The sequence below is a fragment of the Aulostomus chinensis genome, chromosome 1, assembly GCF_037954235.1.
Source record: "Aulostomus chinensis isolate RoL2024-O1b breed Wild chromosome 1, RoL_Achi_v1.0, whole genome shotgun sequence".
Taxonomy (NCBI): domain Eukaryota; kingdom Metazoa; phylum Chordata; class Actinopteri; order Syngnathiformes; family Aulostomidae; genus Aulostomus; species Aulostomus chinensis.
The window spans coordinates 57,772,921-57,797,177 of record NC_141320.1 but is presented as its reverse complement, the minus strand read 5'-3'; the positions used below and the strand labels follow the sequence as shown (position 1 = coordinate 57,797,177).

Below are 24,257 nucleotides of genomic sequence, written 5' to 3'. Positions count from 1 at the left end.
AAAAACCCAAAAAGACCGAATGTAGACCTGTCGGCCGCAGGTATGAAGCGCTAGCTCGAACTGCCCGGGACGCAGAGTGTTGGCATTAACCAAAATCTTTAAAAGAACAAGGAAGACACGAGTCGGGTTGGAAAATCAGGGTGGAACTCCGGAGGACAAGGATGTTAGTCACACATCCGGGACTCGCCACAGTCCAGAGGGTGTGGGATGTCAGCTAAAGGCCATGTTTCTAAGGAGGAAAAGTTTTGCACTATTTAAAAAAAAAAAAAAAAGCTCCATATTTTCATTTTTCACTTCTATCTCCAAAAATCCCCCAGATGATTTTAGTTGCCGTCAAAGCCGTTAATTCCAACTAAAGGAAATGTTCCATCAGCAGCGATATCCATAGCGTCTTCCCCATGATTCTCTGCGCTGCTGTTCCCGTGCTGTGGCACTCATGGCTGAGTCATAACTCCACCGCCGGTTTGTCTTAATACTTCTCTGAATGTGCTGAGGGTCAGGCCCGTTCCTGCTCTGCTCGGTGTGGTTTTGGTTCATCTTTCGGACTCTTGATGTCATCTTCTCTCCTGCAGCTTCAGCCTCAGACCAGATCTTCTCTCTCTCTCTCTCTCTCTCTCTCTTTTCATTCAGTCCCGCTTCTTTACATGTGGTGTACGTGTGCAATTTTATTACTATTCTTATTTTCCTGTGCTGCCTATTGGTCCAGTCTCCAGTTGTAACACTTGAAGCATTTTAAATCGATGTACATTCATCAATAAAGATATTCCCAAATGTTGTAAACGTATACGTGAGTGTGTCTCTGGTGGAGTATTTTATTGTAATAAGATTAAAAAGTAAACAAGTGTTTCTAGTACTACATTCACGATTGTTCCATTTGTGCTTTGACGTTTCTTTCACATTTCTCAGGAAGTATTACACCGAGGTAAAAGAATCTTTTTTGATACTTGCAGTATTTATAAACGTATTTCCAAGCATTAAAAATGGACGGTATAAGACCTTGGTATTGACCTTGGCGCGGGCAGAGTTCTGCCTCCCTGATTGGATCCGCTCACTCGCCTCCAGACGGCGCTGCTCTTCGCGTTCTGTCCAGGAGGGGGCGGTGGACGTTCCTATCTCCAGAGACTCGACAGAGAAGTGTCATTCTGCAGCGTGGAGGTCAAGATGAAGTGTGTGCAGAATAAGTCGGTGCTCTTCCCGACGCTGTTGCTCTGCGTGTATGGCTTCTTCACCAACCTCCGGCCGCTGGAGCCGTTCCTCACCGCCTTCCTCATGGGTCCGGACAAGAACCTGACGGAGGCTCAGGTGAGTTAGCTTGCTAACTACCGCGGCACGCGCGTCGTCGCCAGCCAGTGCGTCACCGTCATTTAACCTACTAACCATCGCGTCTGCTTTTAGTTTCTGCGTACAGTTCGAGCCGCTGAAAAGCAGAACCCTCCCCGGTCGGTCCCCCCCCCCCCCCCCCCGTTACCACCGCCCGCATGTAACCGTTAGCTAGTGTCCACTGGTTAATATTAGAATAATACATCCCCCCCAGTCTCTGTCATAAAGGCTCAAACCCCTTATTGCTAGCCGCTGCTAGCTGCAGGATGCAACAGCGTTAGCATGTGTGGAAAGAGAAGCTGCGCTGTCCTCAGTTCCGTGTTAACCTCCCACTAGGGTCGAGCGGCTGAGGAAAAGTTGACCTGGTGGACGATTCCCCCATCCCGTCACCACGTGTCCGCGCTCCACGAGTTTCTCTTTGGTCCCCGTGACAACTGAACCGGGCCGTTAGCGCTTTCTCCTCGCAGCTCACCTGTACAAACAGGTAAGGACTGGTGTCTCCGGTTGGCACTGGTAACGCACAGAAGGAAGTTAGTTTTCCTGATGGTATGGGTTCTTATCAGTGGTTATCTGCTCTGGTTCTTCTCACACACACACACACACACACACCATCACCCGCAAACCACCCTCACCAAGATCCTAGTAACCCTCAAAAATGACACAAGGCAAGAGGACAAATCTTTTAATTTATTTTTCAATTTTTATTTCATTTTAAGAATGGATCGTCCTTTATTTGTATTAACCACCCCCCCCAAAAAAAAAAAAAACTCACAATAATCTAAGTTGTGGTTTTTTTTTGTGTGCGTATTGCAGTTTTTAATCTCGTAACAACATCTTTTTCTTTTTTTTTTTCCTCGACCTCCCGGGATGAGTCATAAATGTCACCAGATCAGAATCAGCAAAGTCAAATAAGCTCACAAATGCGTGGAGGTTCTCGTTCTTCGTGTTAATCCGGTTCGTTTTATTTGGCGCGAACAAAAAAAACTGAATTACAATCCATTTTTCGTATCTTGGTATAATTGTTCATCATGTAGTTTTCCATTTCAAGGGAGTTTTACGTGTTGCTGTAAATTTGAACATTTACTGAATATTGACTGCAGTATCGCTTCTCAACCTCCTCACTTATCAATAATCAATATCTGCCCTGGAAAAAAACCGCGAACAAATCCCTAGTAAAAAGCGCAGTATTCCCTTTTCTAGTGCGGTAAAAGTACCTTGAAATACAAAGACTTAAGTACCGGTAGCTCGCCGTTGTAGTTGAAAGTGCTGTCTCCCCCAGACAGGAGGATCTGTCTGTGTTTGAGGGTTTGTGCTACAGATTGGAATGTCCCTGAAAGGTCAGAGGCCCCGAGTCTGACCCCTGTTGAACTTTTTTTTTTCTCCCACCACTGGAAACGCTCCTGATGTGTCGAGGATCTCTCCCTAGTGAAATTTAAGGCCTTTTTCTTTTTTTTTCTGGGTTGCCGTAGTCCATCCGGTCGGTCTTTTTTAGGGTTCTAGTTGGCTCCGAATCTTGGTTTGGATGCGATAATCCCTCCTGAAGAATGGCCAGATCCTTTTGGAATTTGTGCTTTTTAATCCCAAAATAATGACCTCCCACCGACGTATCTGCTGACTGTGTGAAATCCCTCGCGGTCCAAAGTTGAGGGGAAAGTCAAGCGAGTTTGATTTACGAAGCGGGAGGGACCTCAGCGCGTATTCACACCGTTAATTATCGAACGGCGAGCACCAATAGGGCATGAATGCGTCGGTCTAACGGAAGTCTGCTTTTGGAGCCTTAAGGAAGCACAAGTAAGCCGAACTTCAGGAATGTGATATGGATGGAGGTTTTACAGAGTTAGTGGATCAGCCTGTAATCAGGAATTACTCTAATCCAGCCGGGAAGCAACGAATGCTCGGACTACTTTAAGATTTTTGACATCACTCGCAAATCAGGAAGCGTTGGTAGCGTTTGACCGAGGGCAACGAAGCCAGGAGGGCGCCCTCAAGTTGCCCCCGCTGGTATGTGTCAGTAAGACGTCTTCCTTGACTGTTGGCTTCTAAAGAAAGGAGCTCACTGGAATCCCTCTCCAGCAAAAAGTCCAAGACCACTGCGGCACCTGTGTTTTTGATCCTGACCGGATCGTCCTGGTGAAATGAATCAGATTCTGTGGGTTTTAAGTGTGCGTCATCTTTGTCTCCAGGTTGTCAGTGAAATCTACCCGATATGGACGTATTCCTACCTGGTGCTGCTGTTCCCCGTCTTCCTGGCCACGGATTACCTGTGCTATAAGCCTGTACTGATCTTGCAGGCAACCAGTTTAGTCGTGACCTATGTGATGCTTCTGAAGGCCCAGGGGCTGCTGGCCATGCAGCTCCTAGAGTTCTTCTTCGGCCTGGCGACAGCCTCGGAGGTGGCCTACTACTCCTACATCTACAGCGTGGTGCCATCGTCACACTACAAGAAGGTGACAGGCTACTGCCGCAGCGTTACTCTGTTCGGGTCAGCAACTGGCTCTCTGTTGGGTCAGCTCCTCCTGTCCGTGGCCAGTGGCCAGCTGATGCACCTGGCCATCATCACGCTCTCGGCCTCCGTTGTAGCCTTCTTCGCCCCCTGGTTCCTGCCCATGCCCAAGAGGAGCTTGTTTTTCCACATGAGTGAAGTGCCGTCGGAGGACAAGCCAGAGGGCAGCAGCACAACCCCGGCAGTCAACTCTGGGGACGTGGAGGTCACTGTGCCTCTGAACCACGAGGAGCCATCATCGGTGAGCACGCACACAAGACGCACACCAGTTTGTCACCAGGGTGGTTGTACAGCGCTGCAGCAGTACAGCTGGCTGAAAATACATCAACGTGTATACAGTAAGGTGATATTGTTCTTGTTGTGATGAACCTCGTCTACGCATTGAATTAAATTCTTTCCTAACGAAAATTCACACACAAACTCCAAGGTTGGGGAACTCTTTGTCATCGAGCCCCGTCTCCCCCATCCAGGTGTCCCAGCCCCTCGAGGGGGGCGGAGGGAGGAGTGGTCTCCTGGAGGTTCTGCGGATGTTGTTCGCCGACTTCCTGCAGTGCTACAGGTCGCGGCCCCTGCTGGCCTGGTCGCTGTGGTGGGCGCTGTCCACGTGCGGCTACTTTCAGGTCATCAACTACGCCCAAGCGCTGTGGGAGAACGTGCGGCCGTCCCAGGAGTACGACATCTACAACGGCTACGTGGAGACCCTGTCCACGTTGCTGGGTGAGGATTCACTGAACCATGTATGAAAAGCGGCAGTCGCGTCAGAGCACTGTCATTTTTAAATGACTGACAGGTAAGTGAAGTTTACCAGGAGAGGAACCCTTTCTGTTGTTGACCAGTTTTTATTCGTCTCATATTGACTAAATCGGGACGTAAATAAAGTTCAGTGCAAAATGACAACAATAACATTTGTCTTATTATGATAATTAATTTGTCCAAAGTGCATTAAAGGCCTGGCGCGTGTGTGCAGGCGCCGTGGCTGCTCTGCTGGTGGGCTACATGCCCGTGTCCTGGGATCTCTGGGGCGAGTTGGCTTTGTGTCTCCTGTCCATGCTGATGGCGGCGTGCGTGTTCGTCATGGACACTCTGAGGAACATCTGGATCTGTTACAGCTCGTACGTTCTGTTCAGAACGATATACATGCTTCTCATCACCGTGGCAACGTAAGTACCGGGAGGGTCTCTGCATTTCTCTGAAGCAGCAGCGCCAAACTTCATCTTTCTGTTGCCTCAACACAATAGAGACGAACCATCAAACAGGCTACAAGGGAATGTTGTCACGGAACAAAGGGAGTAACAGGACAGCAGAACAATCCTGGAGGATGTTGACACATTCCCTCGCCATTCTCCGCCTCACTGCCCACCTCATTCACCCTCATTCCTTCAGCAGACAAATTTTGTGAACTGCGCTATGAACTTTCGGTTTGATTTCCTCTGGAACAGCCTTACAGAGCACAGGGGGGGAAAGTAGAAGCCTGTGCGACTTGATGCATCAGCGCTTAGAAATGTCTAAACAGCGGGGGCTGGCTGAGCGTAGACCTCCCCGACTGTCTCAAAACAAGAGCAGGCAGAGTGATGGCGCCTCCTCCAGACTGTGTCCTGGTAACAAACCTTTTGAGAGGGGTTCATCCGACTGTGCCACTGTCTCAACTGTAATCACACCAGAGTTTCACCAAACAGCAGGGCTGTTGCATCACGAGGGATTAGATTCCTTCCTCTCGCTGCGTGCCAGTACAGCAGGGGGTCACAGAGACTCTACGGGCAGCACTCCCTGCTCTCATAGTCCACGCACGCCGCTCTTGTGGTGTTTTTGTGTTGATGGTAGCGTCACAATAAAAGATATATATATATATATATATTTTTATATATATATATTTTTATATATATATATTTATATATATAAATAAATATATATATATATATATATTTTTATATATATATATATTTATATATATATATATTTATATATATAAATATATATATATAGAAATATATATATATTTTTATATATATATATATTTATATATATATTTTTATATATATATATATATATTTATATATATATATAAATATTTATATATATATTTTTTTATATATATATTTATATATATATATATATATATTTATATATATATATATAAATATATATATATATTTATATATATATATAAATATATATATATTTTTATATATATATATATATATATTTATATATATATATATAAATATATATATATATATATATATATTTATATATATATAAATATATATATATATTTATATATATTTATATATTTATATATATATATATATATATATATATATTTATATATATATAAATATATATATATATTTATATATATTTATATATTTATATATATATATATATATATATATATATATATATATATATATATATATATATATATATAAAAAAAAAACGCTCCTCTTGTCTGTGACGTTCTTCACCTTTCGAACCCTTGTTGTTGTTGGCAGGTACCAAATCGCAGCCAGTCTCAACATGCAGCGCTACGCCTTAGTGTTCGGAGTGAACACCTTCATCGCCCTGCTGCTCCAGTCTCTCATCACCCTGGTGGTGGTGGACTCGGTGGGACTCGGGCTGAGCATCTACATTCAGGTGAAAGAGTGCCGTTCATAGAGGGGTTCGCTCCTCAGGACCTTCCTGGGTCAAGCCTCCCCCTGTAGAGCGCATGACTGATGGCCGCTGTCCCTCTTCCTCCAGTTCCTCATCTATGGAAGCTACTTCTCCATCATCTCTGTGGTCTTCCTGGTCGCCTGGCTCGTCCGACGACTCACCACGAAGCGCCCTGAGGAGGACGGCCAGCCCGGCGCCCGGGCGGAGAGCGAGCCCCGCTCCCCTTCCAACGCGCCGCAAGGCCTGGCAAATGGAACCTAACGGCAAGCATGAGCCTCCAAGTCACACCCAAGCGCCGCTACCTCACCAAGTGAGGTTGAACCACCGCGCGAGCCGCTGGGTGTATCAGAATTTGAGACCCCCTTTTGTGTCTTGACCTTTTGCCTTTTATAGCAACTTAAAACTGCATCGGTCAGCACTGGCCACTAGTGGGCAGTAGAGCTGTAGAAAACTAGAAACACACAGCTGATATCGTTTCAAGCGACACAGCATTTGAAAAAGTTGACGTGACGGATTGGCGACGCGCGCACGTTAATCGTGCTGAAGCATCAGAATTGGCCTGCAATCACTGGATTCAGTCAGAGCAGCTAGGAACTCGTTTCAGACTCTGTTCCCCAGAGGGCTCCACATCCCGGCCGCCGCTCCCTGAGGCGCGCCCACGGGTGCCGGGGCCCAGGAAGGACACCCAACACTACAAATGAACGCAGCATGAAAAGCCTCCAGACAGAGTGTCTTCTTCACATCCTAGTTACTCCCAGTTGGTGCCTTAGACACGACGCTAAACAGAAGGAACGAACCCTCTATTAGCAATGGCAACTTTTATATATATATATCTGTGTGTGTGTGTGTTAGGAGTGGATCGATCGATGAAACCCACAACAACACTATCACCGTGAGCTATATATATATATATATATATAGCCTTATACAGCACTTAGAACGTATGGAAAAGTCAGCGATCCTCACGGACACGTTGCAAGGAGGACGACTCAACTGGGAGCAACTCACCAAACGACACCCCAAAATCAGCAGATGCGTTCACAGCCATGGCATCGTGGTCATTACATCACGATTAGCACCGACAGACAATTTCGAATGGGCCACAGCGTGGCCAGACAGGAACGCGTCCATGTGAATGGCGTACCCGCCCTTCCACGTGGTCGTGTACTGAACAGCATTTGCACTGTCAAATGTTACTACTTTGACCAGTCGCCAGGTGAGTAGGTGTGGAATTAGCTCAGGCAGGTGGAGCCTCTCCATGTATTTATTGGTTTGTTTTGTTTTTCAGTCGTAGAAATGCTGCGCTCATGTCGGCACAGACAATCGATCAGCGTGTCGGAGCCTCGCGGCGCGACGTGGACGCAGAGCTGCACGCGGCTGCTTCCGTCTACCAAAAAAAAAAAAAAAAAAACGAAGGAAAACCCTGAACCCGTTTCACAACTTGGCTCCATACCGCAAGAGATGTCAGTATTCCAAATTAGACGTCATTGCACCTCAAATGTTTGTGTTTTCAAATGTTGTTTTCTGAGCATTTACACGCTCTGGTGTGTGGATGCGCGCGTTTGCGCCTCGACCCCTCCCCACACCCTCCTCATCACAAAACGACAGTTACCTGCAGGGCGGCGGGGTCGATCATCAAACACACACTAACAGTAGAAACTATTGCCTTCACTGCGTGGGACGGTGCTCGCCCACGTTCAGGAGGATAGTGCGACGAAGGCGGGGTCCTTGGGTGGCTGCGTGTTGTGCGAGAGCCTTGTGTTTTGTACGGTTGATGTGAATGGTTTGCTGTGTTGTTTTTATATACATTTCTAGCGAATAATTTGTCGTTTCTACATCAAAACCAGAGTTTGGGGGAGGGAAAAAAAAAGTCCTGTGGTTTTAAATCCATCCCGACGGCGCCGTCGGTAAACCCTTGACTAACGTGTGGCACTTAAAAATGACAACTTGAATGAAACGACCATGACAAAGAAAACCCTTCTCTGATACTCCCCTTTGTCCCGTGTGTTTCTTCGTCTTCGACAACTACACCCCACCACCACACAACAAGGAGAAATGGTGACGTTTTGAAAGGTTTTTATATCCGCAGCACTCAAACGAGCCACTTGAGGGAGCCCTTTGATTCTCTACCAATACTCAGACTTAAGAGTCAGGAAGTCTCACACAGGCGTTCTTGCAAACCAACCCTGAGGCCTTTTTAAAAATATTGTAACATATTTATGGCTCTGTAGCTTCTTCTAAAAATTCAACTCAATCATCAAATTGATGCCAAAAACAAAAACCAGCAAATGTCACGCAGCATTTATTGTGACTCATGTAGACAGAACAGTGTGTGTGTGTGTGTGTGTGTGTGTGTGTGTGGGGGTCAGGTCAGGTTCCAGATGACAGTGAGCATAGCCATGATGCCGTTGAGGACAGCAACACTGTAGTCCAGGTGGAATCCTGACACGTCTCTAGGGCAAAACAGACAGACGCGGTCAACATGCTGATGTCATTGCCGCATGGCGTTTTAAGAGATGGCGACGGTCGCCTCTGCCGGACCACGCTGGCTGACTGGGTGGCGTCCCACGCGAGGGTGAGAGGTGAGTTACCTGTGGGACAGCATCAGCAACGTGGGGACGCTTTGGTGGTACAAGTTGAGGTTGGTGAGAGTCCAGGAGAAGACACAGCAGATGGATCCAGCAAAGACGGACAGCACAAATACACTCCAGAAACCTGCACACACACACACACACTGATTCATGGTCGGTGCACAGAGGTTAAGGTCAGAGGTCAAACCGTGCCACACTCACCCAACATCCTCTCCTCGGTCCCATCGACTCCCCTGACCGTCTCCTCCCTCAGTTCTGAAACAGCAGCGGCCAGTTAAAACCTCTCTCCTCCTCTTCCGTGCAAAAATGATTGACATTAGATTTCACAAATATTTAGGTTCAGATTTGTCCTCAAAGGTCACGTGATAAAGGGTTAGACTTCAAAATAGCCGTTTCCCTGGAATCCAAACCAATCTGACCACCCCTTTAATAAAAACGAAGAAAAACAACTACAGAACTAAACAGGGCTGCTTTTATTATTCCCGACTAACCGCGCGCAGTCCTTCGCCGTCATCTCGTGGGATCTGTCGTTGCCAGTAGCAACAACTACCGAATTAACGAGCTCGTGCGCGCGCGCTCACCTGTGAGTACCGGGTAGAGGAGGGCGCACAGGCAGCCGACCGCGGCAGCAGCCGCCAATGAGACCAGCACCGAGAGGACCACCCCCGGCCACGGTTTGGGGCCGTTCCGGTAGTCCGGCGACCGTACTCCATTCTCCCCGAAGGCTTGTCCTGACACGGTGCCCGCCGGGTGAGGTTCACGCTCCATTTCTGACGCGAATCAGATACCGAGGGTGGCTTTAACACGACGGTGTCCGCCTCCGAACGTGAGCCTGGCGGCTTACATGCTAGAGGAGGAGCCGCGCGAACCAACTGTTGAACCCGGTTTAGCTCCGTTCGGTCTGTCAGGAACTGATTTCTTTTCGCTTTTTTTCTTTTTATCCTGTCGCACTTCCGCAAACTGATTTGTCCCTCACGAGGTCCCGTAAGTGTAGTTCCTCTGCTGCAAAACAAAAAGGCGGTTAACTTTGACAGCTTTGTGTAAAGCAACGAATCAGATTGTGTGTGTGTGTGTGTTGAGCAACTATATTTCGGGTAAATTAGCAATAAATGTAGATATTTTGCAAATGCGTCGTGTTTTTGTCTTTTAAAAAAACTCCTGTAACAGTAAATCATTGTTTTTAAACCCTGATTGGTTAGAAACAACTGTTAAAACAAGTCATTTCCTCGAAATAAATCATCATTTAGACAAAATGAAAAATAACGCGTTTGAAAATAACAGTGGGCAACCATTTTTTTTTTACTTTTGTAATGCTTTCTAGATTTCTACAACTGATTTAGGGTATTGTTGCACTGCTGAATCAGGAAGTGGCGTCCGTTTCTCTCCATCAGGTCAGGTTTTTGTGCCAAGTTGATTTGAAGAAAAAAATATCAGATCTTGTGACAAATTCGATTCCATTTTTGTGGCATTATCGGCTGATTTTTGTCAACACATATCATCCTGAATATGTTCTTAAGAGAAAAAAAATGTCTTTCCAACAACATAATTGATTACCTGATAGAAACATCGATTACTGTAAACTGAGTGGTGGGCATTGATCAAGGTTACTACACGTAAATTGCATGTTGCTTCGCCATTGTTAGAACTTCAGGGCTTGAACTTCCGTTTCTTCGAACTCCTGGAATGCTCAGCGGCAGGGAGGTCTCTCTTCAGAGTCCGACAGTAGTCAGCCATCATGACTGCGTCCCAGCGACCCTGATACCTGGTCTCCATCTCTTTCATGTCCTGATGGAATCTCCCCCCCCCCGCTCGTCACTCACTGAACCCAGCTTCTCAGGAAACCGGTCCATATGTGAAAAAAGGTAGTGCATCTTGATGCTCATGTTGCAGCCCAGGTTTCTGAAAGCAGTCAGCATGTTGTTGACAAGTTCTGCGTAGTTTCTGGCTTTATCATTGCCAAGAAAGTTCTTCACTACCAGAACAAATGCCTTCCACGCTTCCGGTTCCACTTCGTTCATTGAGTTTTCCAACTCCGGATCTCTGATGAGCTGACGGATCTGAGGACCGTCAAAGATGCCAGCTTTCTTTTTCTCCATGGTCAATCCTGGAAAAGCCTGGCACAAGTAAGTGAAGCAGTCGCCGTCCTTGTCCAGAGCCTTGGTGAACTGCTTGATGTGCAGCGGTGGGAAGAGCATGCTGTCTCTGTCCACCAGAGGGTCGTTGATGACGTTCCTTTCTTTGCAAGGCACCATTTCCTCCCGCACAGGCCAGTCTTTGTCTTCGTGTAATGCTGCGCACGGTCCCTACTATCGCACATGCACAGAAAACATGGGTGCTTGGTGAAGCCAGACTGTTGTCCCAACAAAAAGTTCACCATCTTCAGGTCAACACAAATAAACCACTTATGCTGATCATAACCAATATTCTCCAGCACGGACTTCGCCGCTTCATACTTCTCCTTCAGCGTAGCCGAGTGAGCGATTGGTACGGAGGCGAACTCCACATATGGAGCGGAACACGTCAGGCTTATTTCTGCACGATCCTCTGGTCGAAGCCACCTCATTCACCTGCAATATAAAAATGGGTACAAACCCTAACCCCAGGTCATGAATTGGCGCATGCAGGTATTGTTCATCCTTCAGAGTTCAGACGGCTGCCCCATTAACCTTAGTTTTGATCCACCAACTTTACGCTGTCCTGCACCAATTTTTGGAAGATTTCAAAGTTTTATGACTTCAAACTGATCCCTTTTTGACATAATCACCCAGAACTATCGCACCTGAATACTTCTCCTCATTAAAATGATCGTTTCCAATCAAAACAATTATTCAACATGGCATTTTACCCCCCACCAACTTCTTCTAAAGTGCTCCACGCGTGCGTACATGAGAACAAAAACGTAAAAAAAAAACCATGTCTTTATTCATTAATTCATCACACGTTTGCAAACAATCGACTTCAATTGTAATCTTCGAAATGCTTTTCACTGTCAAAATTTGCCATTTAGATGATTTGTAGTCTGTTAATTAATGACAGTTCTTATAATTAATTCAGAATCTGTAGTGCGTTACATACAGCGGTGTCAGAAATGAAGGCTGTCGATCAGTCACTTTTAATGTAATTAATACTTGTCATTAATTCAGTTAATGACAAGTATTGTAATAAATTCAATCAATTAAAACACCTGTAATAATTCCATTCTCACGATACTTGTAACTACATGTTTGCTGTAGTTTGAGCTATTTTTTTTACATCGTAGCCTTTTCTGTCCGTTTTTCTCCTCATAGATGAATACATTTATTTGTTTTTCAGCACGCCCCGCGTCCTCTCTGTCACAGGTAACAGTAAATAATGGGAAAGGCAAGGCGATTTTATTTGAAGGAACAGGAACGGTGAAGTTTTATTTTGAAAATACCAAACCGGAACAGGCGTGAACAAGGATTGTTGTTGTCAACACCGACCGATTGGACGGCGATATCTCTGAGCTCGTCGGGTTATCGACAAGCAGCTGCTCAATTACGGTAAATCCAGTAATTGACTGTCGTTTGGTTTTGATGACGTACGAGGAGTAAGTCAGCGGTCTGGGGCGCGTGGCGTTCGCGTCGGTGTGCACTTTGGTGCATTAGCATGATGCTAATTTGTTTTGGCAGCATTCGTTTGTTCTGCCGCCGTCATACGGCTGGGAAACTACCGTCTTTCTCCCAACAGAGGGAACGTCCGGACATATATATGCGTGTTTGAAGTCACTAACGACCCGCGGCAGCTCGTCAGAAGTCGCCGATGTGTTTAGCATTTAGCAGCAAAGGTGACGTTAGCTAAGTTAACGCTAGCTGCTATTAGCTGTGGTAGTATTAGTAATAGTCAGCCCCATTTAAATGCTCGGTTTGTGATTTTAAAAAAAACAACAACAATTTTGTGGTTAAACGAACAGGAAGTCAGACACGCGTGTTCTCACTTGTTGCTTCTATGGGTGACGATGTCAATAGTTAGCCTTGAGCGTTAGCCTCTATGTGTCAAACTGCGTTGAAAAATCTCTGTTTTATGTGTCCTTGCTTTCTTGGCCTTGCAGGTTACATCAACCGTCTTTAATCGAATTATTCTCATCTGAAGGTTACGATTGACTCTTCAGAACATATTACAGTGCAGCATTTATTAGAGGACATTTTTAGTCTTGAACAAATCATTCTGCGCTCAGAAAATATCACATTTTTTTTCCCCACAGTATCAAGCTGGAGTGGTTTTTCATGAATAAGAAGATTAAAAGAATTGTACATGTCAGCGTAACTTCTCAGTTCAGTATCTTTTGTCCCGGACAAACCTGAAATGCTAGTTGTTATAAGTACCATTAGCCCTGTACATACTGTGCGTGGTATGCTAACTATCAGTTGTCATAACCTGGTATCCTGGTAAAGTAGCGCAGCAAAGGGGTCTCAAGGGATTAAAATTAAGATTGTCAAATAATCTCTGTTCCTCGCGATGTAGGAAGAACCTCCTGGTGTTCGCTGGCTTGTTCATTCAGCGACATTCTACTCGTGACGTTCAGCAACGTTCCATCAGAAAGCAAACGGAGCCAGCGTATATTTTGTAGCGTACTCGTGTATCTGGATGTGACGCGACCTCCCTGAGTACATGAGTTATTGCTCGTATTATGCAGTATTTGAACTAGAACTAGAAATAGGACTTGTCTTAATCCACAATGTGCATCTGCATTTGACCTTTGCCCAACGAAATGTTTGCAGTTCACCCTTGAGTCCTAAATCATGACAGAACTGTCCTTGACGGTGCGGAAGCCACATAAAACATCGGAGTGGAGTTATTGGCCCGGTGGCAGTGGTTTCGTACAGAAGGTTGCTTTCGTTGGAAAAGTGTGTGCCAGATAAAACATGGTATTACTGCGTGTCCGCTGTGCTCACTGCGCTCCATCTGAACCTGGTGCTGCGGTGCCAGAAAGACATTTGTGGTGAGGTAAAGACTCAGAACCGATGGATGGTATCGGCTGCGTCAGGTTGCTGGCTCTCGGGGACAGAATGGGTCTGAGCCGTCCCTCCTGCAGTAAAGCTTCCCTCCCGTGAGCAGAGAATGAAATTCCCCGTTCCCTGGAGCTCTTTGACTAAGCTGCTTTCCTCTGCTGCAGTGCTGTGATAGGGAGGAGGAATGGGGGGGGGGGGGGTGCTATGAGGATCCCATCCCTGGTCGTAAGAAGAGACTGTGTGTGTGTGTGTGTGTGCGTGCGTGCGCGGGCAGGGGTGTGTTGCATCACCGATCCACGTCCAGGTGATGTGGCTGGGTGGGGCTGGGCGTAGCACCGGATGTTGCTCCGCGTCGCTGCTGCTGATCCTGGTGGGAGCTACCGTGCTGTTCTACCAGCCGACACCTGGAGGTGACAGGGGCCGATAGTCGAATATGTCCAGAACCTGGTTCAGTCCTTGATTTCCCTCAGCAGCAGCAGCTTTATGCTGATTGGCTGAAAAACATTGATTCTTCAATGTGTCTTATTAAAAATGCTGTACAAGCGAGGACAGTCGGAGAAAGGAGTCACAAGATGGAGGGGCGATTGTCTCATGTGATGCTTGTTTCCACTGCTGCTGTGTCACTCAGCAAACACACTGATTGCAGTAAGCCTGGTTCACAGACACACACACACACAGACACAACGTGGTTCTAGCCGGATGTTCTGCTTGCCAGTGTTTTCTCGATGGGACTCGCTGATAAAAGCTGTGAATCAGAGGCGAATGGGCGTTTGAGCGGCGCTGTGTGAACGTCTCAGCCCAGAACCCCGCCAGCAGTCTCATGTCCTCAAAATGGAATCTTCAGGAACAGAGAGAGACGAGCCTGACTTCATCAAGCTTGAGAACAAGAAACGTCCACGGTGGGGCAGATACTGCAGCCGTTATTGTGCCGTTACCCGGACAACAACCATACTGTTAAGGCTGTAAAGCCTTGTGAATCAATCATGGCGAGCAGCTATAAAGTGACCAAGGATTCAAGCTTTGCTCAGAGAGGAAGCGGAGATCCAGACCACAGACGACAAGTTAAGCAGCTTCGAAGACGCCACGTTCCTCGTTTGCCGTTAGCGGACAGAATTTCTGATGGTGATGGAACAAAAACAAGCAGCGATTGATTGATTTGATTAAAAAAATAGGATGTGGGAGGGTTTTATTGAAGTAAGTGAAGGAGGGGGAACCTCCTGGGTTGGGTTTGCAATAACGAGCTCCAGCTCTTCCTGATCACCTGTGGAACCTCCCGGACAGACGAAAGCCAGGTCCTCAGGTGTGGGTCCAGCTTGGCCTTTGGCTCTGGAATGACCGTGTGTGTACGGTTGACTCCGGGGGGGGTGTGTGTGTGTGCGCGCGTCGGGTCAGCAGCAGCAAGCTGACTGTGTCCGTTGGTTACTGGCGATATTTATTTAAAGCAACATTCTGTCAGCCAGGATAACATCACACAGCAGGAAGAGCGCAGAGGGCGTGCGTCTGTGTGTGTGTGAGAGAGAGAGAGAGAGAGAGAGAGAGCAGGGTAATTAAGTGGGGGCTGAGCGATGAAAGAGGAGGTGTGAGTGGAGGGGAAAGAGCCGCAGTTATTAACTCAAAGCAATTCCATCCTGACTTCTGCTGCCGGAGGCTTCATTCAAATGCAAACCGCTTCTCTCTGAAGTCAACGCCGCAGAGCAGGACGGTGCATCATCCCAGCACGCGCTGCTGCACTCTAGGGTTGTGCGACCGGACAGATATATCAGCTATCAGCAATTAGTGAGTCCGTGTTGACTCGATCATGCCTCAGTGGCTGCGGCGGCCAGGGGCTAGAGACATTAGCTGGCCAGATCGTACAGCCTGTTCCCGCTAACACCCCAGGAGCCACTCCTGGGAGGTTTCTTGAAATTTGCCGCAAATTCTGGAGGATGAACCCAAAAGGTCAAGGTCACCGCGACAAGCACGCGTCACGGAGGCGCGCGGCCGCTTTAGTCGGCGTCTGTTACTGGAATCCTTTTGTTATTTTTTGTGTGTGCGATTTCCAACATATCCTCACACACCCGCACACGAGTTGATGACTTGATTTTTTTCCCGTGTAATACAATGACGATCAAGACCGAAGAGCGTTCCTAGGACGCGTGTACAGCGTATGTGGCACGTGCCGCTGGAGTCGGGGGTTTCACAGCGGTCCGCCATCTTGTGGCTCACACCTTTTTGCACGATGCGGCCGTGGACAGTGCGAACAAACAATACAACTCGTCTGACTTCCTGAAATACACACAAGGTCTCATTAATCATGAAACATGAAGATTAGAATCTAACTTCTCTCACGTGGCGAAGGGTCCAGGTGTGTAACGCATCAACCGAACAGGAGTTCCACGGCTGCGGAAACACGGGATTATTAGAGGCACATTTCTTTCCTTAGACAGCTTATTAGAATATTGTCAAACTGGAATACTAAGCGGAAAACCCCCCTCAGATATCCTGTGATGGAGGTCGTGGTCACATGAGTGTCGCTGCAAACAACGCATCACCTTCTTCCTTTTTATTTGAGCGCCATTGCTTCTTTTATTAGATTTGGTTTGATATACTCCACCGTATCAGGACGGGGAGTGCGTCTGAGTGAAAGCGGCACGTCCTGTGGCGTGCGTTTCTGCTGTTTTATTGAGTTACGAGCAACGGCGGCACAGAAATGCCAAGGTTTGAATTTCAAACGTCACGTTGCCCAAAAGCGAGACTCACAAATTTGAGAATTGTTCCCGCGTGCATGTTCTTACATCACAACCTGATGGCACAACAGTTGGATAAAGTTCAAACCTCCCTGTCTCCTCCAGGACTCCGGACGCTCCTCTCTGCACGGCCACAGCTGTGTGTTGTGCGTGCGCGCGCGCGTGTGTGTGTGTGTGTGTGTGTGTGCGCGCGTAGCACCGTTCCACAGCGTGTGTGTGTGTGATGTCTTCGGAGCTGCTGGTTGATCTGGGGGAGGACCCTGCAACGGCTCAGCTAGGACACCTGAAGCTGGCCACAATAGAGGACCAGCAGTGGCCCACCGATGAATCTACGCTCAGCAAGTCGGGTGAGGGACTCGAACACGCGCACCTGACGTGTCAGTCATTTAAAACACTCGATGGTCAAGCTCAGGCTACGTCGCGGGTACAGCAGGGGTTTGTGAGCTTGTGTCACTTCTGCGTCAGCGTGTTCATGTGTCTGTGTACCTGTCCTTCAGAGACGGACCTCTCCCAGCAGTTTGACGCTGGCTCTCCCCACCTGCCCTGGGACCACCCCTTCTATGACATTGCCAGGCATCAGATCATCGAGGTGGCAGGTGAGTCCTCTTGCGCTCTACTTCCTCCAGCGCTTTTGACCTCGCAAAGATGCAGCACTTCTGTCTGACTCAAGAATGCCGCAAGAGCCAGCCACAGACGATTAGCTTGAAGCTAATGGATGCAGACCGCTAACAGCGGCAAAAATGTCAGCCAGCGTAGCGACCCTCAGGCGTGTTGAAGTCGTATTGACTGAGCGTAACTCTCCAGTCCTGGTGTGTCTCTCTGTGCAGGCGACGATAACTTCGGCAGGAAGGTGATCGTGTTCAACGCCTGCAGGATGCCCCCGCAGCACCAGCTAGACCACCGGAAGCTGCTGATGTAAGCCCTCACGCGACCCGGCCACCACTCCCAAACCTTTGGGTTTCTAACCATGTGACCAGAAGTGGCTTCATGGAGTCTGTTGATTGTTCCCCGGAGGATCCAAACTCTAGCGCAGACCCTACAGCGCCCCGCTGGCCTGAGTTTATCACATAAACCCTTTCAAATGTCGCTGTTTCTATGATGGCTGTGCACCTCTGCTGCGTTAAGTTGGCCGTCTTTGTCGCAGGTACCTGAAGGGAACGCTGGACCAGTACGTAGAGAGTGACTACACGCTGATTTATTTCCACCACGGGCTGACCAGTGAGAACAAACCCTCTCTCAGCTGGCTGCGAGACGCGTACCGAGAGTTCGACAGAAAGTGAGACCCCAAATATGTCCGGATTTAAGAGGGATGGCTGTTGAAGCTCAGCCGTCGGTGTTTATCAAGGAGCGCCACACCTGTGCAGTTGCTACACGTACAAATGCTTCCCCACCCATGTGTTTTCAGGTACAAGAAGAACATCAAAGCCCTGTACATCGTCCATCCCACCATGTTCATCAAGACGCTGCTGATCCTCTTCAAACCCATCATCAGGTTCTTTTGATTCCTCTCCTTCGTTATCAGTGGCCTCAGTCATTCTGGGGGAGTTTATCAGTTGACTGGCCTGGGAGAGGCTGGCCAGGCTGGAGGGAAGCTTTTCCTGTCAGACAGAAACAGTGACGCCTGGTGGCAGGTTTGGAACACGACCTTTCCAACCTGCTTCTGGGTTCTGAGCGACACGTGAGGCGTCTGGTCAGTCTATCACAGTTGAGTTCATGAAATCTGACCCAGATTAAAGGGTCAGACCAAATTTTGATTCAAAACACACACACACACACACACACACACACACACATCTGTCAAAGCAATTTCAGGTTATTATTCCATCTACCGTCATGTTGGGTGTCTTGTGCCCTCTGGTGGCGATGTTGTAGACTACAACCTCATCTCCACAAGGTGTGAATTCCCCAATAACCCGACGTTGGCGTTTCCTGTCCAGTTTCAAATTTGGCAGGAAGATCAACTACGTGAGTTACCTGAGCGAGCTGGAGGACGTGGTCAAGTGCGAGCAGCTGCTGATCCCGGCGCGGGTCAAAGAGTAAGAACTGAAGCCTCATTCCAGATTTCCTGAACCGCGACGTGACGCATCTGATTCCTCCTGCGGCCGTGTGCGTCGCACTTTGTCTAACTCTGAAACATCTGTGTCCAGGTACGACAACAAGCTGAGGGCATCTCTGAAACCCACCACCCAGCCTCCCATGTCCCCTCCTCGCAGCCCCCCCCTCCCCGACCAGGTGTTCGGCGTGACGCTTGCATTGTGAGTCACCTGCTCGATGGTTTGTTCAGAGACGTGACTCCTGACTAACACGCAGCGGCCTCTCTTTCACCACCGCTAGGACCAGTCCCAGCTGGAAAAAAAACATGTTGAAATTTACGTGTGTGTGTGTGTGTGTGTGTGTGTGTGTTTTCGTGGGCGTCAGGCTAAGACAGAGGAGTCCAGACAACGATCCCGTTCCGCTGGTGATGAGAGACACCATTAGTTTCCTGTCAGAGCAAGGTGAGCGTTACCTAGCAACACAGACGCTCCTCAGCAAGCTGCGGGAGCACCGCCTCCATGAACATCCTGCTGACTTGTGTTGTCAGGTTTGGAGATTGAAGGGATCTTCAGACGGTCCGCCAACGTGACTCTGGTGAAGGAGGTCCAGCTCAGATACAATTCAGGTAGCAGGGTTGTGTGTGTGTTCGTGCGTACGTGTGTGTGTGTGTGTGTGTTCCGCTTCTCCATCTCAACGTGCTGACCTGTTGGCAGGCACGGCGGTGAACTTCCGAGAGATGGAGGACGTCCACCTGGCCGCCGTGATCCTGAAGACCTTCCTGAGGGAGCTGCCCGAGCCCCTGCTGACCTACCAGCTCTACAACGACATCGTCAACTTCACCTGTAAGGTTCTCACCAGCCTGGTTCTCGCCAGGATTGACGCAGCCGCTGCCTGCTAGCTAGCACCATTCCAGCCCCCCACATCGTCATAGCAATGAGCTCTGATTCTCTCTGGTGGCGTGTGCGTGTGTGTGTTTGTAGCCGTGTCCAGTGACAGGCAGGTGACATTCATGAAGACGCTGGTGGAGTCACTGCCAGAGGAGAACTACGCATCACTGAGATACCTCATCACGTTCCTGGCGCAGGTAACGCTCGTCCATCACACATGACTGCCACCTTCTGGTGTCAGTGAGTCTTAGTGTGTGTGTGTGTGTGTGTGTGTGTGTGTGTGTGTGTGTGTGTGTGTGTGTGTGTGTGTGTGTGTGTGTAGGTGTCGGCCAACAGTGAAGTAAATAAGATGACCAACAGTAACCTGGCTGTGGTGTTCGGTCCTAACCTGCTGTGGGGGCGGGACAACGCCATGTCCCTCAGCGCCATCGGACCAATCAACAACTTCACCAGAACCCTGCTGGATCAGCAGCATCTGGTTTTCCCCTAAATCCCCGTACCACCGCCCCACATTCCGGTCCAGTCGGAACTACGGCTGAGACCCCGCTCCATTTAGCATTTAGGTAAACCCGTCTCCGTCACGGTACTCATGGTCACGGTACCTCAGCCAACGGCCTCCCCGCCAAAACGCCGTCCACCTAGAAGTTCTGACCAGCTGGACTGAGCCTGTCAGCAGTCCAGTTCCACCAGTACCAGATGGCGTGGTCCTCCCACTCCCAGCTCCTGCTGCAACACCAGGAGCTGGAGATGGACGCAGGCCACCACACCGCTGCCCTGTAATTTGACCACAAATCTGCCCACGATCTGGACCCCCCCCCCATCAACACATTCTTAATGCTGCTTGGGTGTTGCCTCATGTAGCAGAACCCTAAAAAACACAAGACCATATTCAGTGAAAGTAAGAACCAGAGTTTTCCTCCGAGCTGACGCTCTGTTGTTACAGCATGGATCAGAGGTAGAACCCGTCTAGAACACAGAACCCGCTGACACGTCGCCAGGGAGTTTCACGTCATAGGACAGAAATGGACTCGTAGGACACTCCTGGAGGCGCCCGTCCCAGTGTGTCCTCAGGGCTCGTCTCACACAATCGCTGGGTGCTGGCTTGTAGCAGAGCACACCTCTGACCCCAGGCTCCTCCCCCTACCTGGACTAATGTGTTGAGACCCCCCCCCCCCCCCCCTTGCATGCGTGTCACCCAGTCTGGCTCCTCCTCTCTCAGCTGGCGTGTTAATGCTTCTCTGTACGTCTGTGCTGTGCTGCTACTGTTTTTAATGTAGTGCCAAAAAAAATAAGAACTGGCCTCCATCTCCCTGTCAGAGGTGAAGCACTCCAGTTACCACCCCCCCCCCCCCATGTAGGAAAGAGAAGAAGATGGTGGCATGTTTGTGTCTCTGTGAACGTCTCAGGTTAATTTAAATGTAGAACTTGGTACCAAACGTTTGTGACAATCCCAGAAATGCTGGAATCAAAGCAGCTGGTCACAGGAAGGACTCGGACACCAACAGATGACACACACACACACACACACACAACCAGGTGATCAGGGTGTCTACACACCCGCGATGGTGGACACCTCCTTATTTAGGTTCTCTTCTCCAGAAAGCCTGGCGTTTGGACGCCTAAAACAGAGAAGTCTCTCCTGATCAGATTATTAGAACCTCAACGGTCCCTCGCGTAAGTGCGTGTGCGTGTGCGTGTCTCTTGGAATCAAACGTACAATCAAAACTTAACGTGAGCAGCTACTAACAAATTGGCAATTCTATATTCCAAAAAAAAAAAAAAAAAAGGGGGGGTAACCTACAGGAGCACTCTAGATGTGACGGTAAAGGCAACGTGACCATTTTGATTTAGGTGCCTTAAAAGTGCCTGTACAAATTCTCCAATTGGACCCCTCAGACGCCGAGTGAAGGAAGCCCAGCTGAAAGGCTCTCTGATCGTCAGCGGGGGGGGGACCACGTCAAAAATGATTCATCTAAAACATTGTTGTCACTCAGGTAGACGACGGCGTTCAGGGTTACAGCTACAATGATTGACAGGAGCAAGCATGAGCACTTTCAGGGTGATCTAGCTTTTCATTTGTCCCCACCGATCTGATCCCAGATCCGACGATTGGAAAGAGAAGGGTGGTGAAGTGGCGGCGCGGCTTCTTCACGATTTCAGGGAACTGATGTTCGAGTCTTCTTTCAAGGGCGGAGTCTCAGCTTGTTATTCCGTGGTTTCCTCGCTCGCCTCGTGTTCGTTGTATCTATATCTTCGTTTTGTTTGTGTGCCACTAGCGGAGTCGATCCGAATCTGAAGCTCCAAGGGTTCCCGGGAAGCCTCTGAGGGAAGGGGGGGGGTCTTAGATGAACCCTGTGGTTACAGAACAATAAACTCCGCCAACAGGCCCTGAACCGGCGGCATGCTGGTCACCAGCCGCTGTTCTAGGAGAGTCGCGTGTAGATGCAGGATCAGACTCGGTGGGTTCGGTCTGCCGTTAATGACAGCAGAGATCAATCCCCCCCCCCCCGCCGACTTAGACTGGACTTCAGATCTAGGAAAGACTCCAAAGTCCAGCTAGACTTCGATGCCTGTCACTTCAAACCTGTGGATCCTTCACACGTGATCCGATCGGGCCTCCCTGACCTCTGTCGCTAAGTTATTGAACATCACAGTGGATTTAGCGTTCGGAGTTGGCGCTGTCACACCCGGTGGAGCAGCAGCACCACCCATCACCACCCCCACCCACCCCCCCAAACAACACCCCTCTCATTTGTGGCGAAGCTTTACGTTAACATTCAGTTTCCGAAGCCTTAATATATAAAAAAAGAAGAAGAAGAAGAAGGAAAGAAATATTTTTGCCAAACCTCCACACAAACTCAACTTGCGCGAAGCTTTGCGTCACGTCAGCTAATTATTTTTAGTGAGCAGCTCGGTGTGTTTGTGACCTTAAATATCTGTCGGACTCCAGACGGCCGATTGGCCGGGAACGGCCGCGTGCGCCGCGTTTCCCGGCCAATCGGGCGCCGCTTATCGTGTCGATGGCCAAAAATGTTTCGCAGTAGGTCGATAACCGTGGAATGGCACTTCTACTAACATGACGAAAAGCACCAAAACGTCTCGGGTTGACTAAAGAGGACTGGAGGAAAAAAAAAAACCAAGATTGAAACGTCGAAAAAAAGAAAAAAAGACAAAGAGCCTGTTGTAACTCCCAGTCACGTCACTGCCATGGTTCTAGATATCCAGTGTATATGTGGGTCTAAACATGTAGATAACATAGGTCGGACATTTAAAAATAGTCCTGTCATTTGAGGTGTGTGTTTTAAGAAGTGTTGTCGCTGTTGCTGTTGTTGCTGTTGTTGTTGTTGTTGTTGTTGTTGTTGTTGTGAGGTGATTCGTTTCGGTGATTTATTTTGATTTTTTGTTTTTGTGTTGTTGTTTTTTTTTTTTGTACAACCTGACGAGATGATCGCTCAAGTTTGAGGAACCTCCAAAACCCATTCAAAACCCCACCGGGAAAAATGCGAAAATAAGATGCTTCGATACATCAATGCCCTTCGGCCCCCCCCCCCCCCCCCCCCCCAAAAAAAATAAAAAAGGACACCTTTGAGATGCAGGTACTGGGTTCGACAACAGCAATATGTGTGTGTGTGTGCGTGTGTGTTTTTGTATGCGTGCATGCATGCTCGTGCCTTATTTGTTTACCCCAAGTGGTCATGTGATTAGCCATCAAAGTGCCAGTGTGCCCGTTTCTGCCATAAATTAAAACACAAGGAGGCGCATTCAACCCAGCTACCGCTGTGTCAGACGGGAGACTAAAGGGACGCCCCGCCCCCCACCGCCCCCGCCCCGCCCCCCACCGCCCCGCCCCGTCTGACTCCTCAGCTGGTTGAACCCAGCTCAGCTGTAACGGATGATCGCAGGCTTGAGACGTTTAACCTCCGTGGTTGAAGTCAAAATTACCCTATCTTTTTTCTTTTATAATTTTTTTTTTAATTATTTCAATGTAGCCTTTTTCCTCCTATGTATATTTTATTTTGCGACATCAGAAGGTCCTTATACCCTCCATGCTCGTACACACGTGGCTCATTTACATTTAGCAGGATTTGTTTTCCATTTCAACATACAGCATTTGTCACCTCACACTCTTAATAACCCTTTCACTTTTACAGTATTTTTTTTCCACCCTCAACTCTGCTGATCAATCACAGCCCTGTGTAATCTATGGATCTTCGTACTGTAACTGTTGTCATGGTGACAGTGATCTATGTTTCTCTGTAGGAGAAATTCTGTAGTTTCAAGGCTGATTTATTGATACTTAGTGATCTTATTTTCTTAACTTGTTTTGTTTTTTTTTTCCCCATCTGTTACTTTTGACATGTTGTGGATCTTCGTCTGATGCGTATGATATCATGGTAATGTAATGTAACATCGGTGTGTGAAAATAAACAAATGGAGAATGAATTCTTGGGTTTCGTCGCTCGTGAACGTCGCCACACGGGCTGCGTCAAATTTTAATAAAAATTGAGCCCACTGTAAAAAAAAAAAAAAATCATTGCTATAAGCAATTGTCTTTGTTTGAATGTCAATTTAAA

The 24,257-nt window shown here is 48.1% G+C and overlaps 3 protein-coding genes across 5 annotated transcripts; 2 read left to right on the top strand and 1 right to left on the bottom strand.

The window, feature by feature from the left end:
* The first annotated feature begins 1,088 nt into the window (after window positions 1-1,088).
* Window positions 1,089-7,479, top strand: slc19a2 (solute carrier family 19 member 2). Of its 2 annotated transcripts, none has more exons than XM_086212833.1 (6): window positions 1,089-1,302; window positions 3,504-4,064; window positions 4,294-4,540; window positions 4,791-4,983; window positions 6,316-6,457; window positions 6,563-7,479. In XM_086212833.1, exons 1-6 carry the CDS (start codon window positions 1,162-1,164, stop codon window positions 6,734-6,736), a joined length of 1,458 nt encoding a protein of 485 aa, XP_086068959.1. In that variant the 5' UTR covers window positions 1,089-1,161; the 3' UTR covers window positions 6,737-7,479. The 2 variants fall into 2 exon arrangements, with proteins under 2 accessions (XP_086068959.1, XP_086069033.1); XM_086212907.1 differs by lacking the exon at window positions 1,089-1,302 and adding an exon at window positions 1,642-1,804.
* Window positions 7,480-8,762: 1,283 nt separating this feature from the next.
* arl6ip6 (ADP-ribosylation factor-like 6 interacting protein 6) lies at window positions 8,763-10,041 on the bottom strand. Its single transcript, XM_086213246.1, has 4 exons — window positions 9,648-10,041; window positions 9,268-9,321; window positions 9,067-9,190; window positions 8,763-8,928 (listed from the first exon to the last, which is right to left on the bottom strand). Exons 1-4 carry the CDS (start codon window positions 9,832-9,834, stop codon window positions 8,841-8,843), a joined length of 453 nt encoding a protein of 150 aa, XP_086069372.1. The 5' UTR covers window positions 9,835-10,041; the 3' UTR covers window positions 8,763-8,840.
* A 2,443-nt stretch (window positions 10,042-12,484) lies between these two features.
* arhgap1 (Rho GTPase activating protein 1) lies at window positions 12,485-24,126 on the top strand. Of its 2 annotated transcripts, none has more exons than XM_086212514.1 (13): window positions 12,485-12,587; window positions 16,868-17,109; window positions 17,260-17,358; window positions 17,590-17,677; window positions 17,907-18,038; window positions 18,168-18,254; window positions 18,700-18,798; window positions 18,910-19,017; window positions 19,181-19,257; window positions 19,344-19,421; window positions 19,510-19,638; window positions 19,777-19,880; window positions 20,006-24,126. In XM_086212514.1, the coding sequence occupies exons 2-13, from the start codon at window positions 16,986-16,988 to the stop codon at window positions 20,171-20,173; spliced, it is 1,293 nt and encodes a 430-aa protein (XP_086068640.1). In that variant the 5' UTR covers window positions 12,485-12,587; window positions 16,868-16,985; the 3' UTR covers window positions 20,174-24,126. The 2 variants fall into 2 exon arrangements, with proteins under 2 accessions (XP_086068640.1, XP_086068708.1); XM_086212582.1 differs by lacking the exon at window positions 12,485-12,587 and adding an exon at window positions 15,160-15,336.
* Window positions 24,127-24,257: the final 131 nt, after the last annotated feature.

Coding starts and splice junctions, on each gene's coding strand:
- slc19a2 (XM_086212833.1), top strand. CDS start 1,162: ATGAAGTGTGTGCAGAATAAGTCGGTGCTCTTCCCGACGCTGTTGCTC. Junction 1,303..3,503: donor AGAACCTGACGGAGGCTCAG/GTGAGTTAGCTT, acceptor CTTTGTCTCCAG/GTTGTCAGTGAAATCTACCC. Junction 4,984..6,315: donor CTTCTCATCACCGTGGCAAC/GTAAGTACCGGG, acceptor TGTTGTTGGCAG/GTACCAAATCGCAGCCAGTC.
- arl6ip6 (XM_086213246.1), bottom strand. CDS start 9,834: ATGGAGCGTGAACCTCACCCGGCGGGCACCGTGTCAGGACAAGCCTTC. Junction 9,191..9,267: donor GACCGAGGAGAGGATGTTGG/GTGAGTGTGGCA, acceptor GTGTGTGTGCAG/GTTTCTGGAGTGTATTTGTG. Junction 8,929..9,066: donor TTGCTGATGCTGTCCCACAG/GTAACTCACCTC, acceptor GTTTTGCCCTAG/AGACGTGTCAGGATTCCACC.
- arhgap1 (XM_086212514.1), top strand. CDS start 16,986: ATGTCTTCGGAGCTGCTGGTTGATCTGGGGGAGGACCCTGCAACGGCT. Junction 18,799..18,909: donor ATCCCGGCGCGGGTCAAAGA/GTAAGAACTGAA, acceptor ATCTGTGTCCAG/GTACGACAACAAGCTGAGGG. Junction 19,422..19,509: donor CCAGCTCAGATACAATTCAG/GTAGCAGGGTTG, acceptor ACCTGTTGGCAG/GCACGGCGGTGAACTTCCGA.